Source organism: Chiloscyllium plagiosum, unplaced genomic scaffold (assembly GCF_037043375.1).
Source record: "Chiloscyllium plagiosum isolate Xiang-an unplaced genomic scaffold, Cpla_swu_hap1 HiC_scaffold_27, whole genome shotgun sequence".
NCBI lineage: Eukaryota > Metazoa > Chordata > Chondrichthyes > Orectolobiformes > Hemiscylliidae > Chiloscyllium > Chiloscyllium plagiosum.
Window position 1 is genome coordinate 828,293 of NW_028270165.1, and position 19,422 is coordinate 847,714.

A 19,422-nucleotide genomic window follows, 5' to 3' on the forward strand; every position below is an offset into this window, starting at 1 on the left:
TTGGAATGATGTTGAAGGGGTGATGGCAGCAGTACGTGGCAAACGTTAATACAAAATTCTTGAAAAAGAAAATGATTCCAGATATATGCGGATGCAGGAAAATAATTCAACAAAAGAGCAATTACAAATTTATGGAGCAAACAGATATAAATGGGAGCATCAATATTTAAGTCGGAATTCCAATTTTTGTTCTCCTCCCAAAAATCTGTCTTGTCAGGGTGCAGTGTAAGCCAGTACAATTTGTTATGCCACAGTAGGCCTTGCAACTCAACCTCATTGTGTCCTCACCCAATATTCATATCGGTGCTTAGTAGTCAAGTTTTCAAGGGAAAGAGGGGATGATGAAAAATACTGGTTCTGCTGTACACTGCATGTGTCAGAATTAAATGATCAGAAAAATTCTGAACTCACACTACACACAGTTTGTGCACAATGCCATTATGTCTACTTATTCTTATCATTTCAATTAATATTTAGTCTGTACCAAATTAAAAGCAGCCAGGGTTTACATTTCACTGACAATTCTACATGTTGACTTTCTATTATCACAATCTCTTTGACATTCTTATATGTATTTAAATTAATCTTCAGATTGTTCACAACTGAATGACATTACCAGACTGAAAATTCACAGCTTAAAAAATGTTTTGGCATTTGATGAAGTTATTTGGGCAATAGCAAATGAAATATCAAAGAAATACAAAGTTATGAGGAGGGTTACATATCTTGTTTAACCAAATGCAATGGCAGTGCAGAGAATTTCAGAAATGCGCAATAAATATTCACAGTGTACCCCTTAATCAACTCATTCAAGAATTTCAAATTGTGTTTGAGGCAATTCAATGGCAATATTTGTTTGTTAATGCACTCACCATAAATTGTGAATATGATTTTGATAAAAATAATCTATGTTTGAACCCAAATGGAGCAATTAGTTACTTTCAACCATTCAATAAAATACTGCAAATTTTATTTCATATGAAAATACAATCATTTTATAAAATCTTTACAAAGGAAATATATTAAACAAAATAGCTTTCCTGGGTGTCAATATTTACAACAGTTATGCAGCTATTATTTGGCAACCGACCAACTAATTGAAATAATTTCAGAATAAATTAGCTGTTTCATTATTATACATTGAGATATTTTAATTAAAAGGTCACAAAGGAAATTTTTAATACAAAGCAAAGTTAGATAAAATACAAAAGTATCTTGCAGAATTCACTTCAAATCATATCTGTTGAATCACAAAAAGATGATGCTCAATGTACCAAATGATGGACAATCACTGGTAATGATGGAAAAACATTGTAAAGAATGTATATATCTCAATTATATCTTAAATGAATATTTACTCTGCCTTGGACAATAACAACTGAAAAGTTGTTTTGACAAATTGAAAACTACAATAGCAAAGCTTTAGAAAATCCTCCACTGAGCCAAATCTTGAATAAAAGTTTTTTTCAGGAAATCCTTTAAAGATTTCAGGCTTCTCCAGCTTCAATTAACTGAAGAAGAAAAAAAATGCATCTGGTTGGAGACATGAATAGAAAAGAATCAGAGGGCTATGCACCAAATGCTGGCAAATGGGTCACTAGATTAATTTAGGATATTTGGTTGTCTGGACTGAAGGGTTTGCTTCTGTGCTCTACAACTCTATGACTATTTCTACATAGTCAGAATCAATTTCACAAAACTAGGATTAGGCCATTCATCCTTTACAGCCTGTCTTGGGCTGTGGCCTAACTACGCACGTTTCAATGCAAGTTTCAGAAAGATTTCAGCAGCTCTTTTCAAAAAGTGAACATGCTTTCAAACTTTAACAATGTTTCTGAATATATCAATGTAACTATTCTCAATGTTAAAGATCAGCCATTTCAGAATGTCATTTAAACGTAGAGCTTTTCTAACAATAGGTGTGAATTCTGTGTGTCCCAATATCGAGTCAGACTGACATTGTTGTTCGAAAAGCTCTGCATTTAAATGACATTCTTGAAGGTAATTTGAAACAAGTTCTGGGATTAACGTACCAAAGAACAGAAGCCCATTCTAAAATATGAAAGATTTAATCTAAAATTGTTTAGTGAAGGACATCTCCATGACCGTGGACTCCTTTGGCTATAAATTCTGTGATCATGATCTTACTGTCCACGACCAGCTGATGAAAGAGCAGCACTCTGAAATGGAGTGATCAGTAACAATGTCTCATTTGGATCACCCAAGGTTAGAAATGGAAGCATATCTCTTCAAGGTTACAGTTTGATTTGCCCTTTCAACGTTCTTGAAATTTAAGGGGTTCCATTGTAGGGTTCAATTCTGATCCATTAAAATCAGTATCCAGTCTCATCGGAGTGCAGAACCAACTCAACTGACGGAACAAACAAAACAACTTTTCAGTTTGCTTTTTAGATGTGACATCTTCTCTCCCTCTCTCTCTGGTGACCCAACAGGACTACCAGAGCTGGAAGTACCATTCTCAAAATACGATTACTAACCTACAGTTTTCTTTTAAGGATTTAAAAGCTGCTAGCCTGATCTCGCACAAAGCACAAAAACAGACTGTTCACCCGTGCCTGCGCAGAGGAGAAATTTCAGGAGGAACAGATCACAAAATAACAACTGTTACCAGTCCCACAACACGTGTTTCCTTGGACAAAGTTAAAAATCTCACAACACCAGGTTATAAATCAACAGATTTATTTGGAAACACTAACGTTTGGAGCACCGCTCTTTTATCAGGTTGGTTGTGGAGAATGAGATCATGATCATGGCATTTATAGCCAAAGGAGTCCAGTGTCATGGAGATGTGATATATTAAACAATTTTAGATTAAATCTTTCATCTTTTAGAATGGGTTTCTGCTCTTTGGCATGTTAATTCCAGAACTTGTTTTTAATTACCTTCTCAAGAAAGTCATTCAAATGCACAGCTTTTCTAACAATAGGTGTGAATTCTGTCTGGGTCCCAGGGTTGAGTCAGACGGACATTTTTCTTAGAAATGTTGTGCATTTAAATTACATTCCTGAGAAGGTAGTTTTTAGATTAGGGTGTAGGTTAGGCTGGATTGGCCATGCGAAATGACCCTTATTGTTCAGGATATGCAAGGTAGGGTGGATTAGCTATGAGAAATATGAAGTAAGGGGGTGGGTCTGGGTGGCAATGGTGCTAAATGCCTTCTTAACCATCCAATCTACCAGTTCTTTGCAGGTTGCATAACTATGTATCTGAACCCTCCCAGGTCTCTGTTTTAACGATACATGTCCTGTCCTTCCTCGTTTTAGTAAAATGCAATCCCTTGCTTTTATTCATACCTCTCTCATATACGCACACCCTAACATGCTCACACACTTACAGACTTATACTCCATCACACTCACACTTTACCAAGCATGCACACACTCTTACATGCACTCTCACACACAAACTCACATGCACACACACACAACTCTATGGAGTGAATTTGTATTGGCAGAATTATATTTGCAGATACTTTCAATTTTGCTCACAAAGCACACAATCTACAGGCAGTCGATCCATGTAATATTTTATATATTCCTACTTTAAAAACAGAACTAGTCTGATTCAAGATTGGGATACTGACAGACTCGAACCTCACAACTTTAATGTATTGTGTGAGCTGAGATGTCACTTTTTAAAAAAATATAAAACCAAAAGTCATCTCAAGAACATGACTTAGATGTTGTTCTTGGATTTACATATTAATGAACCGAAACCTGCAACCCATTCTAAAAGGCATCAGTTGCATGACACTATGAATTTTGCTATAAGATGTGTTTCTTATGATCCTGCTCCACAGCTACCTGTGGAAGGAGCGGCGCTCCGAAAGCTCGTGCTTCCGAATAAATCTGTTGGACTATAACCTGGTCTTGTGTGATTTTTAACTTTATCCACCCCAGTCCAATACTGGCACCGCCACATCGTTTCTAGTGAACACAGCCCATTCCTCCCAGTGCTGCCAGTAAACTTTACAATGCCAATGAAACACAGTACCTGCACTCCTGAACAATTTACAATTTCTAATGATACTAGCTACCCATTCACTGCTCCACCCGATACACAACATTGAAAACTTAGTGCAGGAGGCTGAAAGAAATGAACAGCTTTAAAACAAAAAACCTCTTGGAGCTCAAAGCTTTCAATGAGAGTCTGAGCCCGCGGTAAGTTCAGGTAATCTTTATTGTGACTCAACTTTGTTAAAGCTTCAGATCCCCCCAGCAAAAAGGTGTAGAAAAAGTAGCTGCTTTTTGACAGCTCAAGGTCAAAGCGCACATACTTCTCACCCCCCCCCCATCCTACCTCACTTTCTCTACTGTTGGTCATCACCAAGTTGTCCTTTGCAGTTGGATCCTTGGTACAGCCGTAACCTGGAGGAAGTATTGCCTCACTCAGCAATTTCACCCCACCCTAAAAACGGTTTCATCATCAGATTCTGAAATCCAGATTTCTGACCGAATTCCAATTCCGTGATCTGCTGCGGCTGGATTCAAACTCAGGAGTCCCAGGAACTGGGTTGATAGTCCAGTCCCTAATGGCACTCGGTTGTTACTCCTTCAATCATCCTGCGATGGCACATGAACTCGTTGGTGCCTCCGCAGGTGGGAGGAGCGGATGAAGGCCTTCCCACACTCTGTGCAGCCGAAGGGCTTCTCCCCAGTGTGGATCCGCTGGTGGGTCTGGAGATTGGAGGAATCGCTGAACCCCTTCCTGCACTCAGGGCAGCTGAAGGGCCACTCTCCTGTGTGAACCCTCTGGTGTCTCAGCAGGATGGAGGAATTACTGAAGGCCTTCCCGCACTCTGTGCAGGGGAATGGCCTCTCCCCCATATGGATCCGCTGGTGGGTCAGCAGAGTGGTGGAACTGCTGAAGGCCTTCCTGCACTCGGGGCAGCTGAAGGGCTTCTCCCCAGTGTGGAGACGCTGGTGCTTCCACAAGTTGCTCACCTGACTAAATCTCTTCCCACACTTGGGGCAGGTGAACGGCCTCTCCCCCGTGTGGACCCGCTGGTGAGTCAGCAGATGGGAGGAATTCCTGAAGGCCTTCCCACACTCGGGGCAGCTGTAGGCCCTCTCCCCCGTGTGGACCCGCCAGTGGGTCAGCAGGTCAGAGGAATGTCTGAATGCCTTCTTGCACTCGGAGCAAGAAAACGGCCTCTCACCAGTGTGGAGTCGCCTGTGTGTCTGGAGGTTGAAGGAATTGCTGAAGGCTTTCCCGCACTCGGGACACGGGAACGGCCTCTCCCCTGTGTGGACCCGCTGGTGAGTCCGCAGGGCAGAGGCCTGGGTAAAGCCCTTCCCACACTCAGGGCAGCTGAAGGGCCTCTCTCTGGTGTGACTGCGCAGATGAGTTTCCAGGGCAGATGGGACATAGAAGCCTTTCCCGCAGTCACCACACTTCCATGGTTTCTCCACAGGGCGGGATTCCTCAGGTTTTTCCATGGCCGAAGCTTCAGCCGCACACAAACGCATGTAGAGCCCCTTCACACCGTGATTTCCTCTTAACAGGCTGTTACACGCTCCACACTCAGTGCACTGCAACAGTAGGTCTCTCATCCAGTCCCACTGATACTGGAAATGTCCTCGAACAGGAACCAAAAAGCTTTGCTCCTTCTCACAGAATTGCAGTCAAAAATCGTTGTGGTCCTGATGGATTGAGTGACCGTCAGACATTGACACCAAAGTGAGGACTGCTGACTCTGGAGAGTCACTGTCAAAAAGCACGGCACTTGAAAATTCACAGCACATCAAGTAGCATCGAGGAGCAGGAGAGTTGACGTTACAGTTGATTTTGAAACTTCTGTCTTCAGATCTTCAAACGCTGTAAAAAGAGAATGTAAAAGTCATCACTGTCAGTCCAGGGGAGAAATTCAGAACAAGCAATTCTGCTTTCTGGAGAACACTCTTTTCTTTTATTATTCCACAAAATTGAAAGTGCCATCCCATTTTCTCTCTCCCCTTCTGTTCTCACTCCACTTTAACTAATTCTCCTGAAGGTGCTGATTCAGGATCTTATTGGAGCAGAAAAGCAAAAACGTCAAGACTTATCTCTCTGAAACTCCACCTGAAAGTTAATATCTTTCACGTCATTGGCATAATGCTGAGAGTGAGCAGGTCTGATTTGGAAAACAAAATAAAGTGTGCCAGTTCAGGATGAACCTGCAATGCACCTTCTTGAGGAACAACCTCAAGAGATGGTTAATGTCCCCGGGAAGGGGAGCATAATGTGACACCCAGGTATTAACACAGACACCAGAGAGAGAAACTGAACATACAGACGTGGCAAACGTTAGTGGAAAGCCAGAGTCATATACACACAGAAACAGGCACAGGCACTTCAGTCAAACTCTTCCGAGCTGACCAGATAGCCTAAATTAATCTAGTCACATTTGCCAGCACGTGCTCCCTGTCCCTCTGAACCGTTCGTATTGATACACCCGTCCAAATGCCTTTTAAATGCTGTGATTGTCCCAGCCTCCACTACTTTCTCTGGCAGGTCATTCCGTACACACATTCACACCCGCCCAAACCTCGTGAAATAGTTGCCTCCTTAGGTCTCTTTTAAATCTCCACGCCCCCTCCCCCGCCGCCCTCACCCTAAACCAATCACCCTCTAGTTCTGGACTCCCCCACCCCAAGGAAAAGACCATGTCTATTTACCCTATCCATGCTCCTTATGATTTTATAAAAGTCTATAAGGTTACCCCTAAGATTCTGGCGCGGGCTGGGGAAACAGCCCCAACCTATCCTTCCGTCCCTCCTCACCCGGGCAATTAAGACACATACCTGAGTTTGCAGACTCTGCGCCTTCCCTGGAGTCACTCCAGTTGCTACCAGTGAACAGATTTTCTCCCTCTCAGATTGAAGAGTTGCCCAGCGAAAGGGTTTTACTCTGAACCGAGCAGAGTCACTTCCGCGTTGTGACGTCATCGATGGGTCGAGGCGGCGGAGGGAGAGACAGGAAGGGGAGGGGGCGGAGGGACGATCGGGGTCAGGGGCGGTGGGACGATCGGGGTCAGGGGCGGAGCGACTGGGTGGAGCGAGAGGCGGGTACAGAGGCGGAGTGCGGCCGGGACAGTGGGAGGAGCAAGTGTCGAGTGACGGCCTGCGAGACGGGGCGTGACGAGACGAAGGGGCGGGGCGAATGGCGGCTCCGCACTGCGCCTGCTCCGGATTGACGGCCCGCACTGCCCTGCGCAGTTTGCAAAAATCCTTTCCCTTCGGAGAATCCGCACAATGTAGAAGCAGGTCACCCGGCCCAATGGGACCACACCGACCCTCCGAAGGGTAACCCACCCACATCCATTCCCCTTTCCCCTCCTGCCCGATATTTACCCCCCGAATAGACCTCACCTGCACATACCTGGGCACTATGGGTAATTTAGCATGGCGAATCCACCCTAATCTGTACATCCCTGGACCATGTGGGGCAATTTAGCATGGCCAATCCACCCTCACCCTTCACAGATTAGTGGGCGGCACGGTGGCACAGTGGTTAGCACTGCAGCCTCACAGCGCCAGAGACCCGGGTTCAATTGCCGCCTCAGGCGACTGACTGTGTGGAGTTTGCACATTCTCCCCGTGTCTGTGTGGGTTTCCTCCGGGTGCTCCCGTTTCCTCCCACAATCCAAAAATGTGCAGGTTAGGTGAATTGGCCACGCTAAATTGCCCGTAGTGTTAGGTAAGGGGTAAATGTAGGAGAATGGGTCTGGGTGGGTTACGCTTCGGCGGGTCAGTATGGACTTGTTGGGCCGAAGGGCCTGTTTCCACACTGTAGGTAATCTAATTCAATCTAATTGACTACTCTCCGGGAAAAACAGCTCCTCCTCATCTCTACCTTAAGTCTACTCCCCCTAATTTTATGAGGAGAAAGTGAGGGCTGCAGATGCTGGAGATGCTTCCAGCTCTGATCCCCCTAATTTTATGGCCGAGTCTCATCCCCCAGCAGGAACTACTAGACAGGGCAGGGAGCTGGTGGGCGTGGGTCGGGATGGCATGCTCTTCAGAGGGGTTGAATGGCCTACTTCCACACTGTAGAGATTGAATGATTTACTGCAGTCGTGTTTGCCCCGGATCACAGCGCACAGAACCTCCCACCTTCCACCAAATCAAAAGACAAGTCCCACCCTGCCCTCTCGTATGTGTGTTATCTGTTTGCTTAATCGTTTCCATTGAATACGGCCCAAACCCCGCTGCTGTCAGTAAACTTTAAAATGCTCAGGAAACAATGAGGTATTGAAAACCGTAAGGTTTCTAATGATAACAGTGACTGATTCACTTCTTCTGATGTACAGCAGTGGAAATACAATGCTGGAGGCTGAAAGAAATGAGCAGTTTAAAACAAGAACCCACCTAACCATTCACTCAGCACACCTGTACTTACTGCCGGTAAACCTTAAAGCACTTCATCCCCACAGTGCAATGAATTCCCACTTTCCACTAAAATTCTGGATATACTCATTCACTCAGTTGCTGTCCCACAAATTAAAGATTTCACTTTAACTTGTTCTGTGCAATGAACCAGAATTGATCAGGGACCTCGAAGTGAAGGAGCCATTGGGAAGTAGTGACCATAATACAATAAGCTTCAATCTGCAATTTGAGAAGGAGAGGGTACAATCGGAAGTGATAATATTTCTGTTGAATACAGGGAACTATGGAGCTATGAGGGAGGAGCTGGCCAAAGTTCAATGGTGCAATACCTTAGCAGGGATGACAGTGGAGGAACAATGGCAGATATTTCTGTGTATAATGCAGAAGATGCAGGATCAGTTCATTCCAAAAAGGAAGACAGATCCTAGGAGGAGGCAAGGGTGGCCATGGCTGACGAGGGAAGTTAAGAAACATATAAAGTTAAAAGAGAAAAAGTATAACATAGCAAAGATAAGTGGGAAAATGGAGGACTGGGAAGCTTTTAAAGAACAACAGAGGATAACTAAGAAGGAAATACACAGAGAAAAAATGAGGTACGAAGGAAAACTGGTCAAAAACATAAAGGAGGATAGTAAAAGCTTTTTTAGATATGTGAAAGGCAAAAAAATGGTTAAGACTAAAATTGGGCCCTTGAAGACAGAAACAGGGGAATATATTACGGGGAACAAAAAAATGGCAGAAGAATTGAATCGGTACTTCAGATCTGTGTTCACTGGTGAAGACACAAGCAGTCTCCCTGAGGTAACAGTGGCTGAAGGACCTGAACTTAAGGGAATTTATATTTGCCATAATTTGGTGTTGGAGAGACTGTTAGGTCTGAAGATTGATAAGTCCCCGGCGCCTGATGGTGAAGGAGGTGGCTCGAGAAATCGTGGATGCGTTGGTGATTATTTTCCACAGTTCGATAGATTCGGGATCATTTCCTGCGGATTGGAGGGTGGCTAATGTTGTACCATTATTTAAGAAAGGTGGGAGAGAGAAAGCAGTAAATTATAGACCAGTTAGTCTGACCTCAGTAGTGGGAAAGATGCTGGAGTCTATTATAAAGAATGAAATTACGACACATCTGGATAGTAGTAACAGGATAGGTCAGAGTCAGCATGGATTTATGAAGGGGAAATCATGCTTGACTAATCTTCTGGAATTTTTTGAGGATGTAACTCTGAAGATGGATGAGGGAGATCCAGTAGATGTAGTGTACCTGGACTTTCAAAAAGCTTTTGATAAGGTCCTACATAGGAGGTTAGTGAGCAAAATTAGGGTGCATGGTATTCGGGGCAAAGTACTAACTTGGATTGAAAGTTGGTTGGCTGATAGGAAACAAAGAGTCATGATAAACGGCTCCATTTCGGAATGGCAGGCAGTGACCAGTGGAGTACCGCAGGGATCAGTGCTGGGACCGCAGCTTTTTACAATATATATTAATGATATAGAAGATGGTATTAGTAATAACATTAGCAAATTTGCTGATGATACTAAGCTGGGTGGCAGGGTGAAATGTGAGGAGGATGTTAGGAGATTACAGGGTGACCTGAACAGGTGACGTGTGTGGGCAGATGCAGTTTAATGTGGATAAATGTATGGTTATCCACTTTGGTAGAAAGAACAGGAAGGCATATTACTACTTAAATGCAGTCAATTTAGGTAAATGGGCAGTACAAAGAGATCTGGGTGTTCTTGTTCACCAGTCAATGAAGGCAAGCATGCAGGTACAGGAGGTAGTGAAGAAGGCTAATAGCATGCTGGCCTTCATAACAAGAGGGATTGAGTATAGAAGCAAAGAGGTTCTTCTGCAGCTGTACAGGCCCCTGGTGAGACCACACCTGGAGTATTGTGTGCAGTTCTGGTCTCCAAATTTGAGGAAAGACATTCTGGCTATTGAGGGAGTGCTGTGTAGGTTCACGAGGTCAATTCCTGGAATGGCGGGACTACCTTACGCTGAAAGACTGGAGCGACTGGGCTTGTATACCCTTGAGTTTAGAAGACTGAGAGGGGATCTGATTGAGACATATAAGATTATTAAAGGATTGGACACTCTGGAGGCAGGAAACATGTTTCCGCTGATGGGTGAGTGCCGAACCAGAGGACACAGCTTAAAGATACGGGGTAGACCATTTAGGACAGCGATGAGGAGAAACATCTTCACCCAGAGAGTGGTGGCTGTGTGGAATGCTCTGCCCCAGAGGGCAGTGGAGGCCCAGTCTCTGGATTCATTTAAGAAAGAGTTGGATAGATCTCTCAAGGATAATGGAATCAAGGGTTATGGAGATAAGGCAGGAACAGGATACTGATTAAGGATGATCAGCCATGATCATATTGAATGGTGGTGCAGGCTCGAAGGGCAGAATGACCTACTCCTGCACCTATTGTCTATTGCTCCCAGTAAGGGCAAAACATCTTTGAAAGCTGCTCTGAAAGTGCTCTGACTCTTCTGCTTTCAGCAAAGCTGATTAGAGTTTTGAAGCATGGAAACAGACCTTTCGGCCCAGCTTCTCATGCCAACCAAATATCCTAAATTAACCTCGTCGCATTTGGCCCATATCCCTCTAAATCCTTCCTATTCATGTACCTATCCAGATGCCTTTTAAATGTTGTCATTATCTGGTAGTTTGTTACACACATGTACCATCCTCTGCATGAAAACCTTGCCGGTCACGTCCCTTTTAAATCATTCCCCTCTCACCTCAAACATATGCCCTCTAGTTTTAGACTCCCCTACCCTGGCAAAAAGTGCTTGGATATTTACCCTATCCATGCCCCTCATAAACATCTATAAGATCATCCCCATAGCCTCCAATTCTCCAGGGAAAATATCCCTGGCCACTTCAGCCTCTCACTGTAGGTCACAAGCATGGCAACAGCCTTGTAAATCTTCTCCAACCACTTCCAAAGTTTCACAACCTCTTTGCTATAGCAGGGAGACCAGAACTGAACACAGTATTCCAAAAGTGGCCTAAACAATGTCTTATACAGTTGCAAAATGCAACACCTCTCATTTCTCTAAATTATCTCCATCTGCCACTCCTTGGCCCATTGGCCCACCTGAACAATTCTAATTTATAATGAACTCTCTTTCCTCTCTTATTCCCTAGAAGCTGAAAATCTCCATCCCACATACTCTCTTTCCATTTGCCAAACCTAATCCCTGTTGTACCTCATCCTGAAGGTTCTGCTTCATGCTGACTAACAGGCCCACACTCAGGAGAGATCTAATTGAAACACACAGAATACTGAATGGCCTGGACACAGCGGACGTTGGGAAGATGTTTCCGTTGGTAGGAGAGACTCCGACCTGAGGACACAGCCTCAGAGTAAAGAGAAGGCCTTTTAGAACATAGATAAACATCAACCTCTTCAGCCAGATAGTGATGAATCTATGGAATTCATTGCCACAGAAGGTTGCAGAGCCTAGGTCACTGAGTATATTTAAGACTGAGACACATGTTCTTGAGTACCAAGGGGATCGAGGGTTATGGAGAGAAAGCAAGACAATGGGATTGAGAAACCTATGAGTCACAATTGAATGGTATGAGCAGACTTGATGGGCTGAATGGCCTACTTTCTGCTCCTATGTCTTATAGTCTTTTGCTGTCCTGGACACAGTAAGAGAACTGGGAACAGAGGTCAGCCATTTGGTCTTTGGAGCCTGCACCAGCATTGAACAGATCATAACTGGATATGAATCTAACTACATCTAAGTGGATAGGCTGGGACTTTTTCACTGGAGCACAGCAGGTTGCGAGGTGACCATATAGAGGTTTATAAAATCATGAAAGATATAGATGAAGTGAACGGCGGGTCTTCTTTCTCTGGGGTGGTTTCAAGATTGGGAGCAAAATTTGACGGTGAGTGGAGAAAGATTTTAAAAAGACATGAGGGGCACCAGTTTTTTAAAAAAAACACAGAGTGTGGTTTGTGTGTGGAATAGATGTCCAGAGGAAGGATGCAGGAAACGTAACAACGTTTCAAAGAAATTTGGCCAAGTACATGAATAGGAAATGTTTGGAGGGATATGGGCCAAACACAGGCAGCTGGGACTAATTTAGTTTGAGAACATAGTCAGCATGGACTAGTTGGACTGAAACTGTTCTAAAACCATTTCCTTGCCTTCCCCCATAAACATCCACTTCTTTGTTGTTCAAAAATCAGACGAACTCAGCCTTGAATACATTCAATGACACCCTAACTGCAGGAAGAAATCCCCACTTCTGAACTCAATTCCTCTTGTTAACAAACCACTTGCCTTGCTGATTGCTTGCTGCACCTGTCTGACAACTGGTACTGACTGGTGTGGAATGATGCTGAGCCCCCTTTGTACATTCACACATCATTCCTGATGAAGGGCTCATGCCCAAAACGTCAACTCTCCTACTCCTTGGATGCTGTCTGACCTGCTGTGCTTTTCCAGTGCCACACTTTTCGACTCTGATCTCCAGCATCTGCAGTCCTCACTTGCTCCACATCCCAATACATCACCATTTAAACAATACACCTCCTTTCTGCTTTTGTTTTCACAGCAGAAGCTATAATTTTACATTGTGGTACTGCATTTGCCATGTGTTTGCCAATTGTGAACTTCTCTACATCGGGGAGACTTGGGGAACAGTTCACCAAGCATCGTACCTGGGCCTGCAGAGGCTGACCGGACCTCCCAGTCACCAGCCATTTTAATTCCCCTTCCCACTCCCTTTTTGACATAACTATCTTTGGCCTCCTCCCTTTCCACAATGAATCAAACTGCAAATTGGAGGAACAACATCCCATCTTCCGCCCGGGCTGCGTAGAGTTGGGAGGACTCAACATTGGGGAACTCAATTTCAAATAAGCTCCCAATCTTTCTAGCTCCTCCTCCTCCCTGCCACCTTCCTCTCATTGATGGGGGCTCTAGGGTGGGGCTTGGAAGAACAGAAAGAGAATGGACGGAGGCTGGGGAGAATAGAGAGAGAATGGACGGAGGCTGGGTGGAGCTGTGGAGAACAGAGAGAGAGAGAATGGACAGGGTAGCAGAGGGTGAGGGAGAGGAGAAGGACTTGGGGGGGAGAGAAAGGCCTGCGGGGCTGAGCGTGGGGGACCCAGAGAATGGGGGGGAAGGGTCTGAGAGGGAGAATGTGGGAGTAGAGTGTTGGGGGGGGGGGGGGGGGCGGCAGAAGAGAGAATGGTGTGGGGTGCAGAATGTGAGGGGAGACAGAGAATGGACGGGGACAGAGGGTGGGTGGAGAGAGAGAATGAGTGGCAAGGAGAGGGTGGGGGCAGTGGAAGAATGGGCAGCAGAGAATTGGTGGAGAGAGAAAATAGACAGGGAACAGAGAGGTGGAGGGTGAGGGGAGAGAGGGAGGATGGATGGGTGGGCAGAGGGTGGGGAGAGGGAAATGGACATGGGGCACTGTGGGTGGCAAGGTGGGAATGGACAGGAGGCGCTGTGGATGGACAGGGGATGCTGAGGGTGGTGGGGAACAGAGAAGAGGTGCTGTGGGTAGCAAGAAAGGAATAAGTGACCTCAAGGACAATTTTTTTTATGCAGAGGGTGGTGTGTGTGTGTGTGTGTGGAACAAGCTGCCAGGGAAGTGGTGGAGATGGGTACAATTACAATATTTAAAAGGCATCTGGGAGGGATATGGGCCAAAGGCTGGAACTTGGGACTGGATCAGCTTGGGACATCTGGTCAGCATGGATGAGTTGAACCAAAGGATCTGTTTCCGTGCAGTGTGTCTCCAGATGTCTATAACTCTGTGATTGAAACCAGACCTTTTTACTGATAATCTTCCTGCTTGACTTTTGTAGCGCACCCAGTTTCAGGAGATTTGTGGTGGGTACAAGTGGCACATGTCTCCTATCATGGGAATTCTGGAAAATATAAAGGGGCTGTTAAAAGTACTTCAACTTTGGGAACACTGGGTCTTGTGGAAGCAGGGCATTTGACAAACCTTTTCAGAGAAATTTTCTCCAACTGGTGGACTATAGACAGTTTTCCCACGGAATATTACACAGATATTAAGAATGTTACCTTCTGTAAAACATTTTCCTGAAAAATGCAGAAGAATTCAACTTGCTAACGTGAAACAAATGTTGGAGAGAAAGGAAACTACCAAGATCAAAAGGCTGATGAATGTCAACATTTATCAGATTGTTTCGAGAACAGAAAAACCTGCACTGGAGACACCCTGAAGAGGGTTGTCTCATACCTATTCCTTCAATTAGTTTATATGTCTTAATTGTTAAGTCATACCTAGCACATGGAAAGATGGCTATGATTTGTGGAGGTCAGTCATCTCGACTTCAGGACAACTCTGCAGGAGTTCATAGGCCGAACCATCTTCATCAATGACCTTCCTCCATCATAAGTTCAGAAGTGGAGATGTCGCAATAATTGCAGCTGTTCAGCACTATAAACAACTCCCCACAAACTGAAGCAGTTCAGTTTGAAATGCTACAAGATCTTAACCATATCCAATGGGCTGATGAGTGGCAAGTAACATGAATGCCATGCAAATGTCACAGAATGACTCATCCCCAAAAGAGATAATCTGACCACTGACCTGTGATATCAACAATGTTACTGTCACTAAATACCCCACGATCAACATCCTTGGGGTTTACCATTGAACAGAAACTCAACTAGATGAACCATATATACACAGTGGCTACAAAAGCAGGTCAGAGGCCAGAAATACTGTAGTGAGTAACTCACCTCCTGACTCTCCAAAACCTGTTCCAACTTCTACATGCCACAAGTCAGCAGTGTAATGGAATACTCCCCACTAGCTTGGATGGGGTTGCAGCTTCAACTGTATTTGAAACGCTTCATACCATCCAGGTCAATGTTGCCTGCTTGATTGGTACCATATCCACTGTTCAGAAGCAGTAGTGTGTAGTACCTACAAGATGCACTGCAAAGATTTACCAAAGCACCTTACAAATTGCCTTTCAAACTAACAACCACTTCCATCTGGAAGGACCAGGAAAACAGATACCTGGGAACACAACCTCTTGCAAGTACCCCTCCAAGCCACTCACCATCTTCACTTGGAAATGTTTCTTCAGTGTCACTGGTCCAAATCCTGGAATTCCTTCCCTCAAGCTGCTGTGGGTCACCGTACAGGGTTTGGACTGCAACGATTCAAGAAGGCAGCTCACCACCACATTCTCAAGGAGAACCAAATGCTGGCCAACCAGTGACGCCCATGTACTAGAAGTAGATTTTAATAAATTATTGAAACAGTGTTGGAATCTGCAAACTAAAGAAAATCAACGTTAAGAAGGTTCAGATGGAGTGCATTGATTCGGTGCTTATTTAAGAGCAGTTAAAAAGCGATTATACTGACACTGAATTGGAACTAGAGTTTAGAGTTAAACACGTGTAGTGTTCCACTCAATGTATAAATCTAAAATCGATGAATGATTTACCCCGACGTGTACTTCATTAAGGAGGAGAAAGTGAGGACTGCAGATGCTGGAGATCAGAGCTGAAAATGTGTTGCTGGAAAAGCGCAGCAGGTCAGGCAGCATCGAAGGAGCAGGAGAATCGACGTTTCGGGTATGAGCCCTTCTTCATTAACTTCATTAACACGTGAATAGGACAGTTAAGAAGGCATATGGGATACTGGATTTCATGACATTAATGGCGCCTTCAGTTCCCACGATCCCATGCGATCGAGAAACCTCCCTATAGGGCCCTGGCTGTGCGCATGCGTGCGGTGAGGCAAAGTTACTGAGTGTGGGAGAGGAATGGCGCCGGCGGCTGTCGGAACAGGAACAGAAACCGCTGGAAAAGCTGAGCAGGTCCGGCAGCGCCTGTCCAGAGAAATCGAGGAGGCATTTCGGGTCCGGTGATCCTTCTTCAGAACAGGACCAGGTTTCAGAAACATCCCGGGGAGAGGAGACAGTGAGACAGGGTAGGATTGGGAACCGCGGGAGGAGGGAGACTGGGGAGTTTATAAACTCCTAGGGGGAGGCCTGAGGCCTGAGGCCGTGAATAAAACCTCCCCAGGCCCACTTCACCACCGAAGGAGCTCTCGTGTTGCCCGGGTAACAGGGCGCCATCTTTGTAAGGATAAGGCGCATGTTGACTTGGGGCGGGGAGCGCGGGCGGCCATCTTGGTGAGGGCACCATCAGCTGTCATTTCCGGGAGAGAAGTGACAGTTGGTGTCATTCAACTAGAATTTCCTCATTTCACTCTGAGAGACCTGGCCCTGAGCTTGGTCTGTGTGGCCTTAAAACAGGAAAAGGGAGTGGGAGGGAGAGAGAGAGAGATCTAGAATGACACGAAGGCGGACTGTGAATTTGAGGTGAATGAATCTGATCATTTGTGGAGCTGGAACAGGATCTGGGTACTTCCAAGATCGCAGTGACCAGGAGAGCATTGATGTGTTGATGTTGTTTTCAGTTTGTGGACAGGAGAAAAGAGAACGCCAGGAGTGGAGGAAAGACATGATGAAGATGGATTTGAAATTCAATGCAGGAGGAGGGATAACTTGAGCCAGCACCCAGCCCATATCCCTCCGAACCCTTCCTATTCATATACCCATCCAGATGCCTTTTAAATGTTGCAATTGCACTCGCCTCCTCCACTTCCTCCAGCAGCTCATTCCATACACTTACCACTCTCTGCATGAAAAATTGCCGCTTACATCTCCTTTAAATCTTTCCCCTCTCACCCAAAACCTATGTTCTAGAGTTATCAACTACCCCAATCCAGCAAGAAGACTTTGTCTATTTATTCTATCCGTGCATCTCATCATTTTATAAACCTTTATAAGGTCACCCCTCAGCGTCCGACTCTCCACGGAAAACCGCCAGCATGTTTAACTTCTCCCTATAGCTCAAATCTCTCAACCCTGGCATCATCTTTGTAAATCTTTTCTGAATCCTTTCAAGGTTCATACATCCTTCTGATAGGAAGGAGACCAGAATTGCATACAGTATTTCAAAAGTGACCTAACCAATGTCCTGTACAGCTGCAACGTGACCTCCCAACTCCTGTATTCAATACTCTGACCGATGAAGGAAAGCATACCAAACACCTTCTTCACTATCCTATCTATCTTTGACTCTACTTTCAAGGAGCGATGAACCTGCACTCCAAGGTCACTTTGTTCAGTAACACTCCATAGGACCTTACCATTAAACAGTTCTGCTAAGATCAGCCCAAGATTTTCCAATTGCATGACCTCAGACCATAGTTTGGGGTGTGGGTTACCAGCACAGGGATTTGTAAACTTTTAATCCCATCAGTTTCCCCAACACCACTTCCCCACAACTGCTCATTTCCTTCAGTTCTGCTCTCATTGGACCATGTGTTCCCCAACATGGGATGTTACCTGTGTTTTGATAGAAGCAACATATGTGGTTAATTGGTCTGCCATCTCTTTGTTCCACATGAGAACTTTGCCTGTTCTCATTGTTATTGTTTTCTCTAATTTTATTTTCCTCTTCACATACCCCATTTTCCCCTTTTGACCAATCCTTTTGTTGAAACCTGAACTGCTCCCAGTCTTCAGATCTGCTACTTTATTTTTAGCCAATTTGTACGCCACTCCTTTGGATCTAGTCCTATCCATCATGTCCCTTGTGAGCCGTGGCTATGTCACCTTCTGTGTTTTATTTTTTTCAGACAGGAATGGACAACTGTTGCAGTTCCTCCAGGTGCTCTTTAAATGTTTGTCATTTCTTTCAAAAATGTTCCTTCATTTGTTGTGGCCTGTTTGTGCCGCTGCCATTGTAATTTCCTTGCTTTAGATTTAAGTCCCCAGTCTCAGAATCACCTCTGTTCCTCTCCATTTTAATGGAAAGTTCTCTCACTCAGTTCTTCACTCTTCCGCAAGAGGCCTCTTACAGCTACATTGCCAATTATTCCCTTCTCATGAAGAAATTAATATTTTGGAATTAAATTGCCATTGTTAGGCAGAACCATAGCCACTTTTGGAAGGTTGTGTGCAGTTCTGGTCTCCCTCCTATCAGAAGGATGTTGTGAAACTTGAAAGGCTTCAGAAAAGATTTACAAGGATGTTGCCAGGGTTGGAGGGTTTGAGTGAAAGGGAGAGGCCAAGCAGACTGGGGCTGTTTCCCCTTGCGCGCTGGAGGATGAAGTTGATAAAGTCATGAGAGGCATGGATGGGGTAAATAGTCAAGGTCTTTTCCTTGAGATGGGATACTCGAGAATGTAAGGGTAATAGGTTCAGGGTGGGCAGGTGGGGTGGGGAAGGGAAGGTTTAAAAGGGACGTAAGGGGCAACTTTTTCATTCAGAGGGCGGTGTGTGTAAGGAATGAGCTGCCAGAGGAAATGGTGGAGGCTGGTACAATCACAACATTTAAAAGGGATCTGGATGGGTATATGAATAGGAAGGGGTGAAAGGAAAATGGGCCAAGTGCTGGCAAACGGGCCTAGATTGTTTCTGGATACCTGATCGGCATGTTAACTTTCTCTCTGGTGTCGGTGTCAATACCTTGATGTCTCCTTTTCTCCCCCTTCCTGGGGATGTTAACCATTTCATGTCTCATTGTTCGTCAAGAAGCTGCATTGCAGGTTCACCCTGAATTGACACAGTATTTGTTTCCCAAAATCAGACCTGTTCAGTCTCAGCAGTATTCCAATGTTGGGAAAGATATTAACTTTCAGGTGGAGTTATCCAAAATTCAGAGAGATGTCAGACTTGACATTTTTGCTTTTCTGCCCCTGTAAGATCCTGAATCAGCACCTTCAGGAGAATTAGCGCGGAGTGAGAACAGAGGGGGAGAGAAGAGAGAGAGTGGGATGATGCTTTCAATTTTGTGGAGTAACAAAAGAAAAGAACGTTCTGCAGAAAGTAGAGTTGCTTGTTCTGAATTTCTACCCTGCACTGACAGTGATGATTTTTGTAATCTCTTTTCACAGACTTTTTGAAGATCTGAAGACAGAAGTTTCAAAATCAACAGATGAAGGGCTTATGCTTGAAACATCGACTCTCCTGCTCCTCGGATGCTGCCTGACCTGCTG

At 44.9% G+C, this 19,422-nt stretch overlaps 2 protein-coding genes across 2 annotated transcripts in view; one reads left to right on the forward strand and one right to left on the reverse strand.

Annotated features, from left to right (window-relative positions):
• Positions 1-19,422, forward strand: part of LOC148142793 (uncharacterized) — a 79,735-nt gene that overhangs the window by 45,357 nt on the left and 14,956 nt on the right. The window lies entirely within an intron of this gene.
• On the reverse strand, positions 1,058-6,904 carry LOC148142795 (uncharacterized). The gene is made up of 2 exons (XM_087973850.1): positions 6,803-6,904; positions 1,058-5,837 (listed from the first exon to the last, which is right to left on the reverse strand). Exon 2 carries the CDS (start codon positions 5,570-5,572, stop codon positions 4,574-4,576), a length of 999 nt encoding a protein of 332 aa, XP_087829976.1. The 5' UTR covers positions 5,573-5,837; positions 6,803-6,904; the 3' UTR covers positions 1,058-4,573.

Bases quoted from the DNA above. Each gene is read 5' to 3' on its own strand.
- LOC148142795 (XM_087973850.1), bottom strand. From the start codon at position 5,572: ATGAGAGACCTACTGTTGCAGTGCACTGAGTGTGGAGCGTGTAACAGC.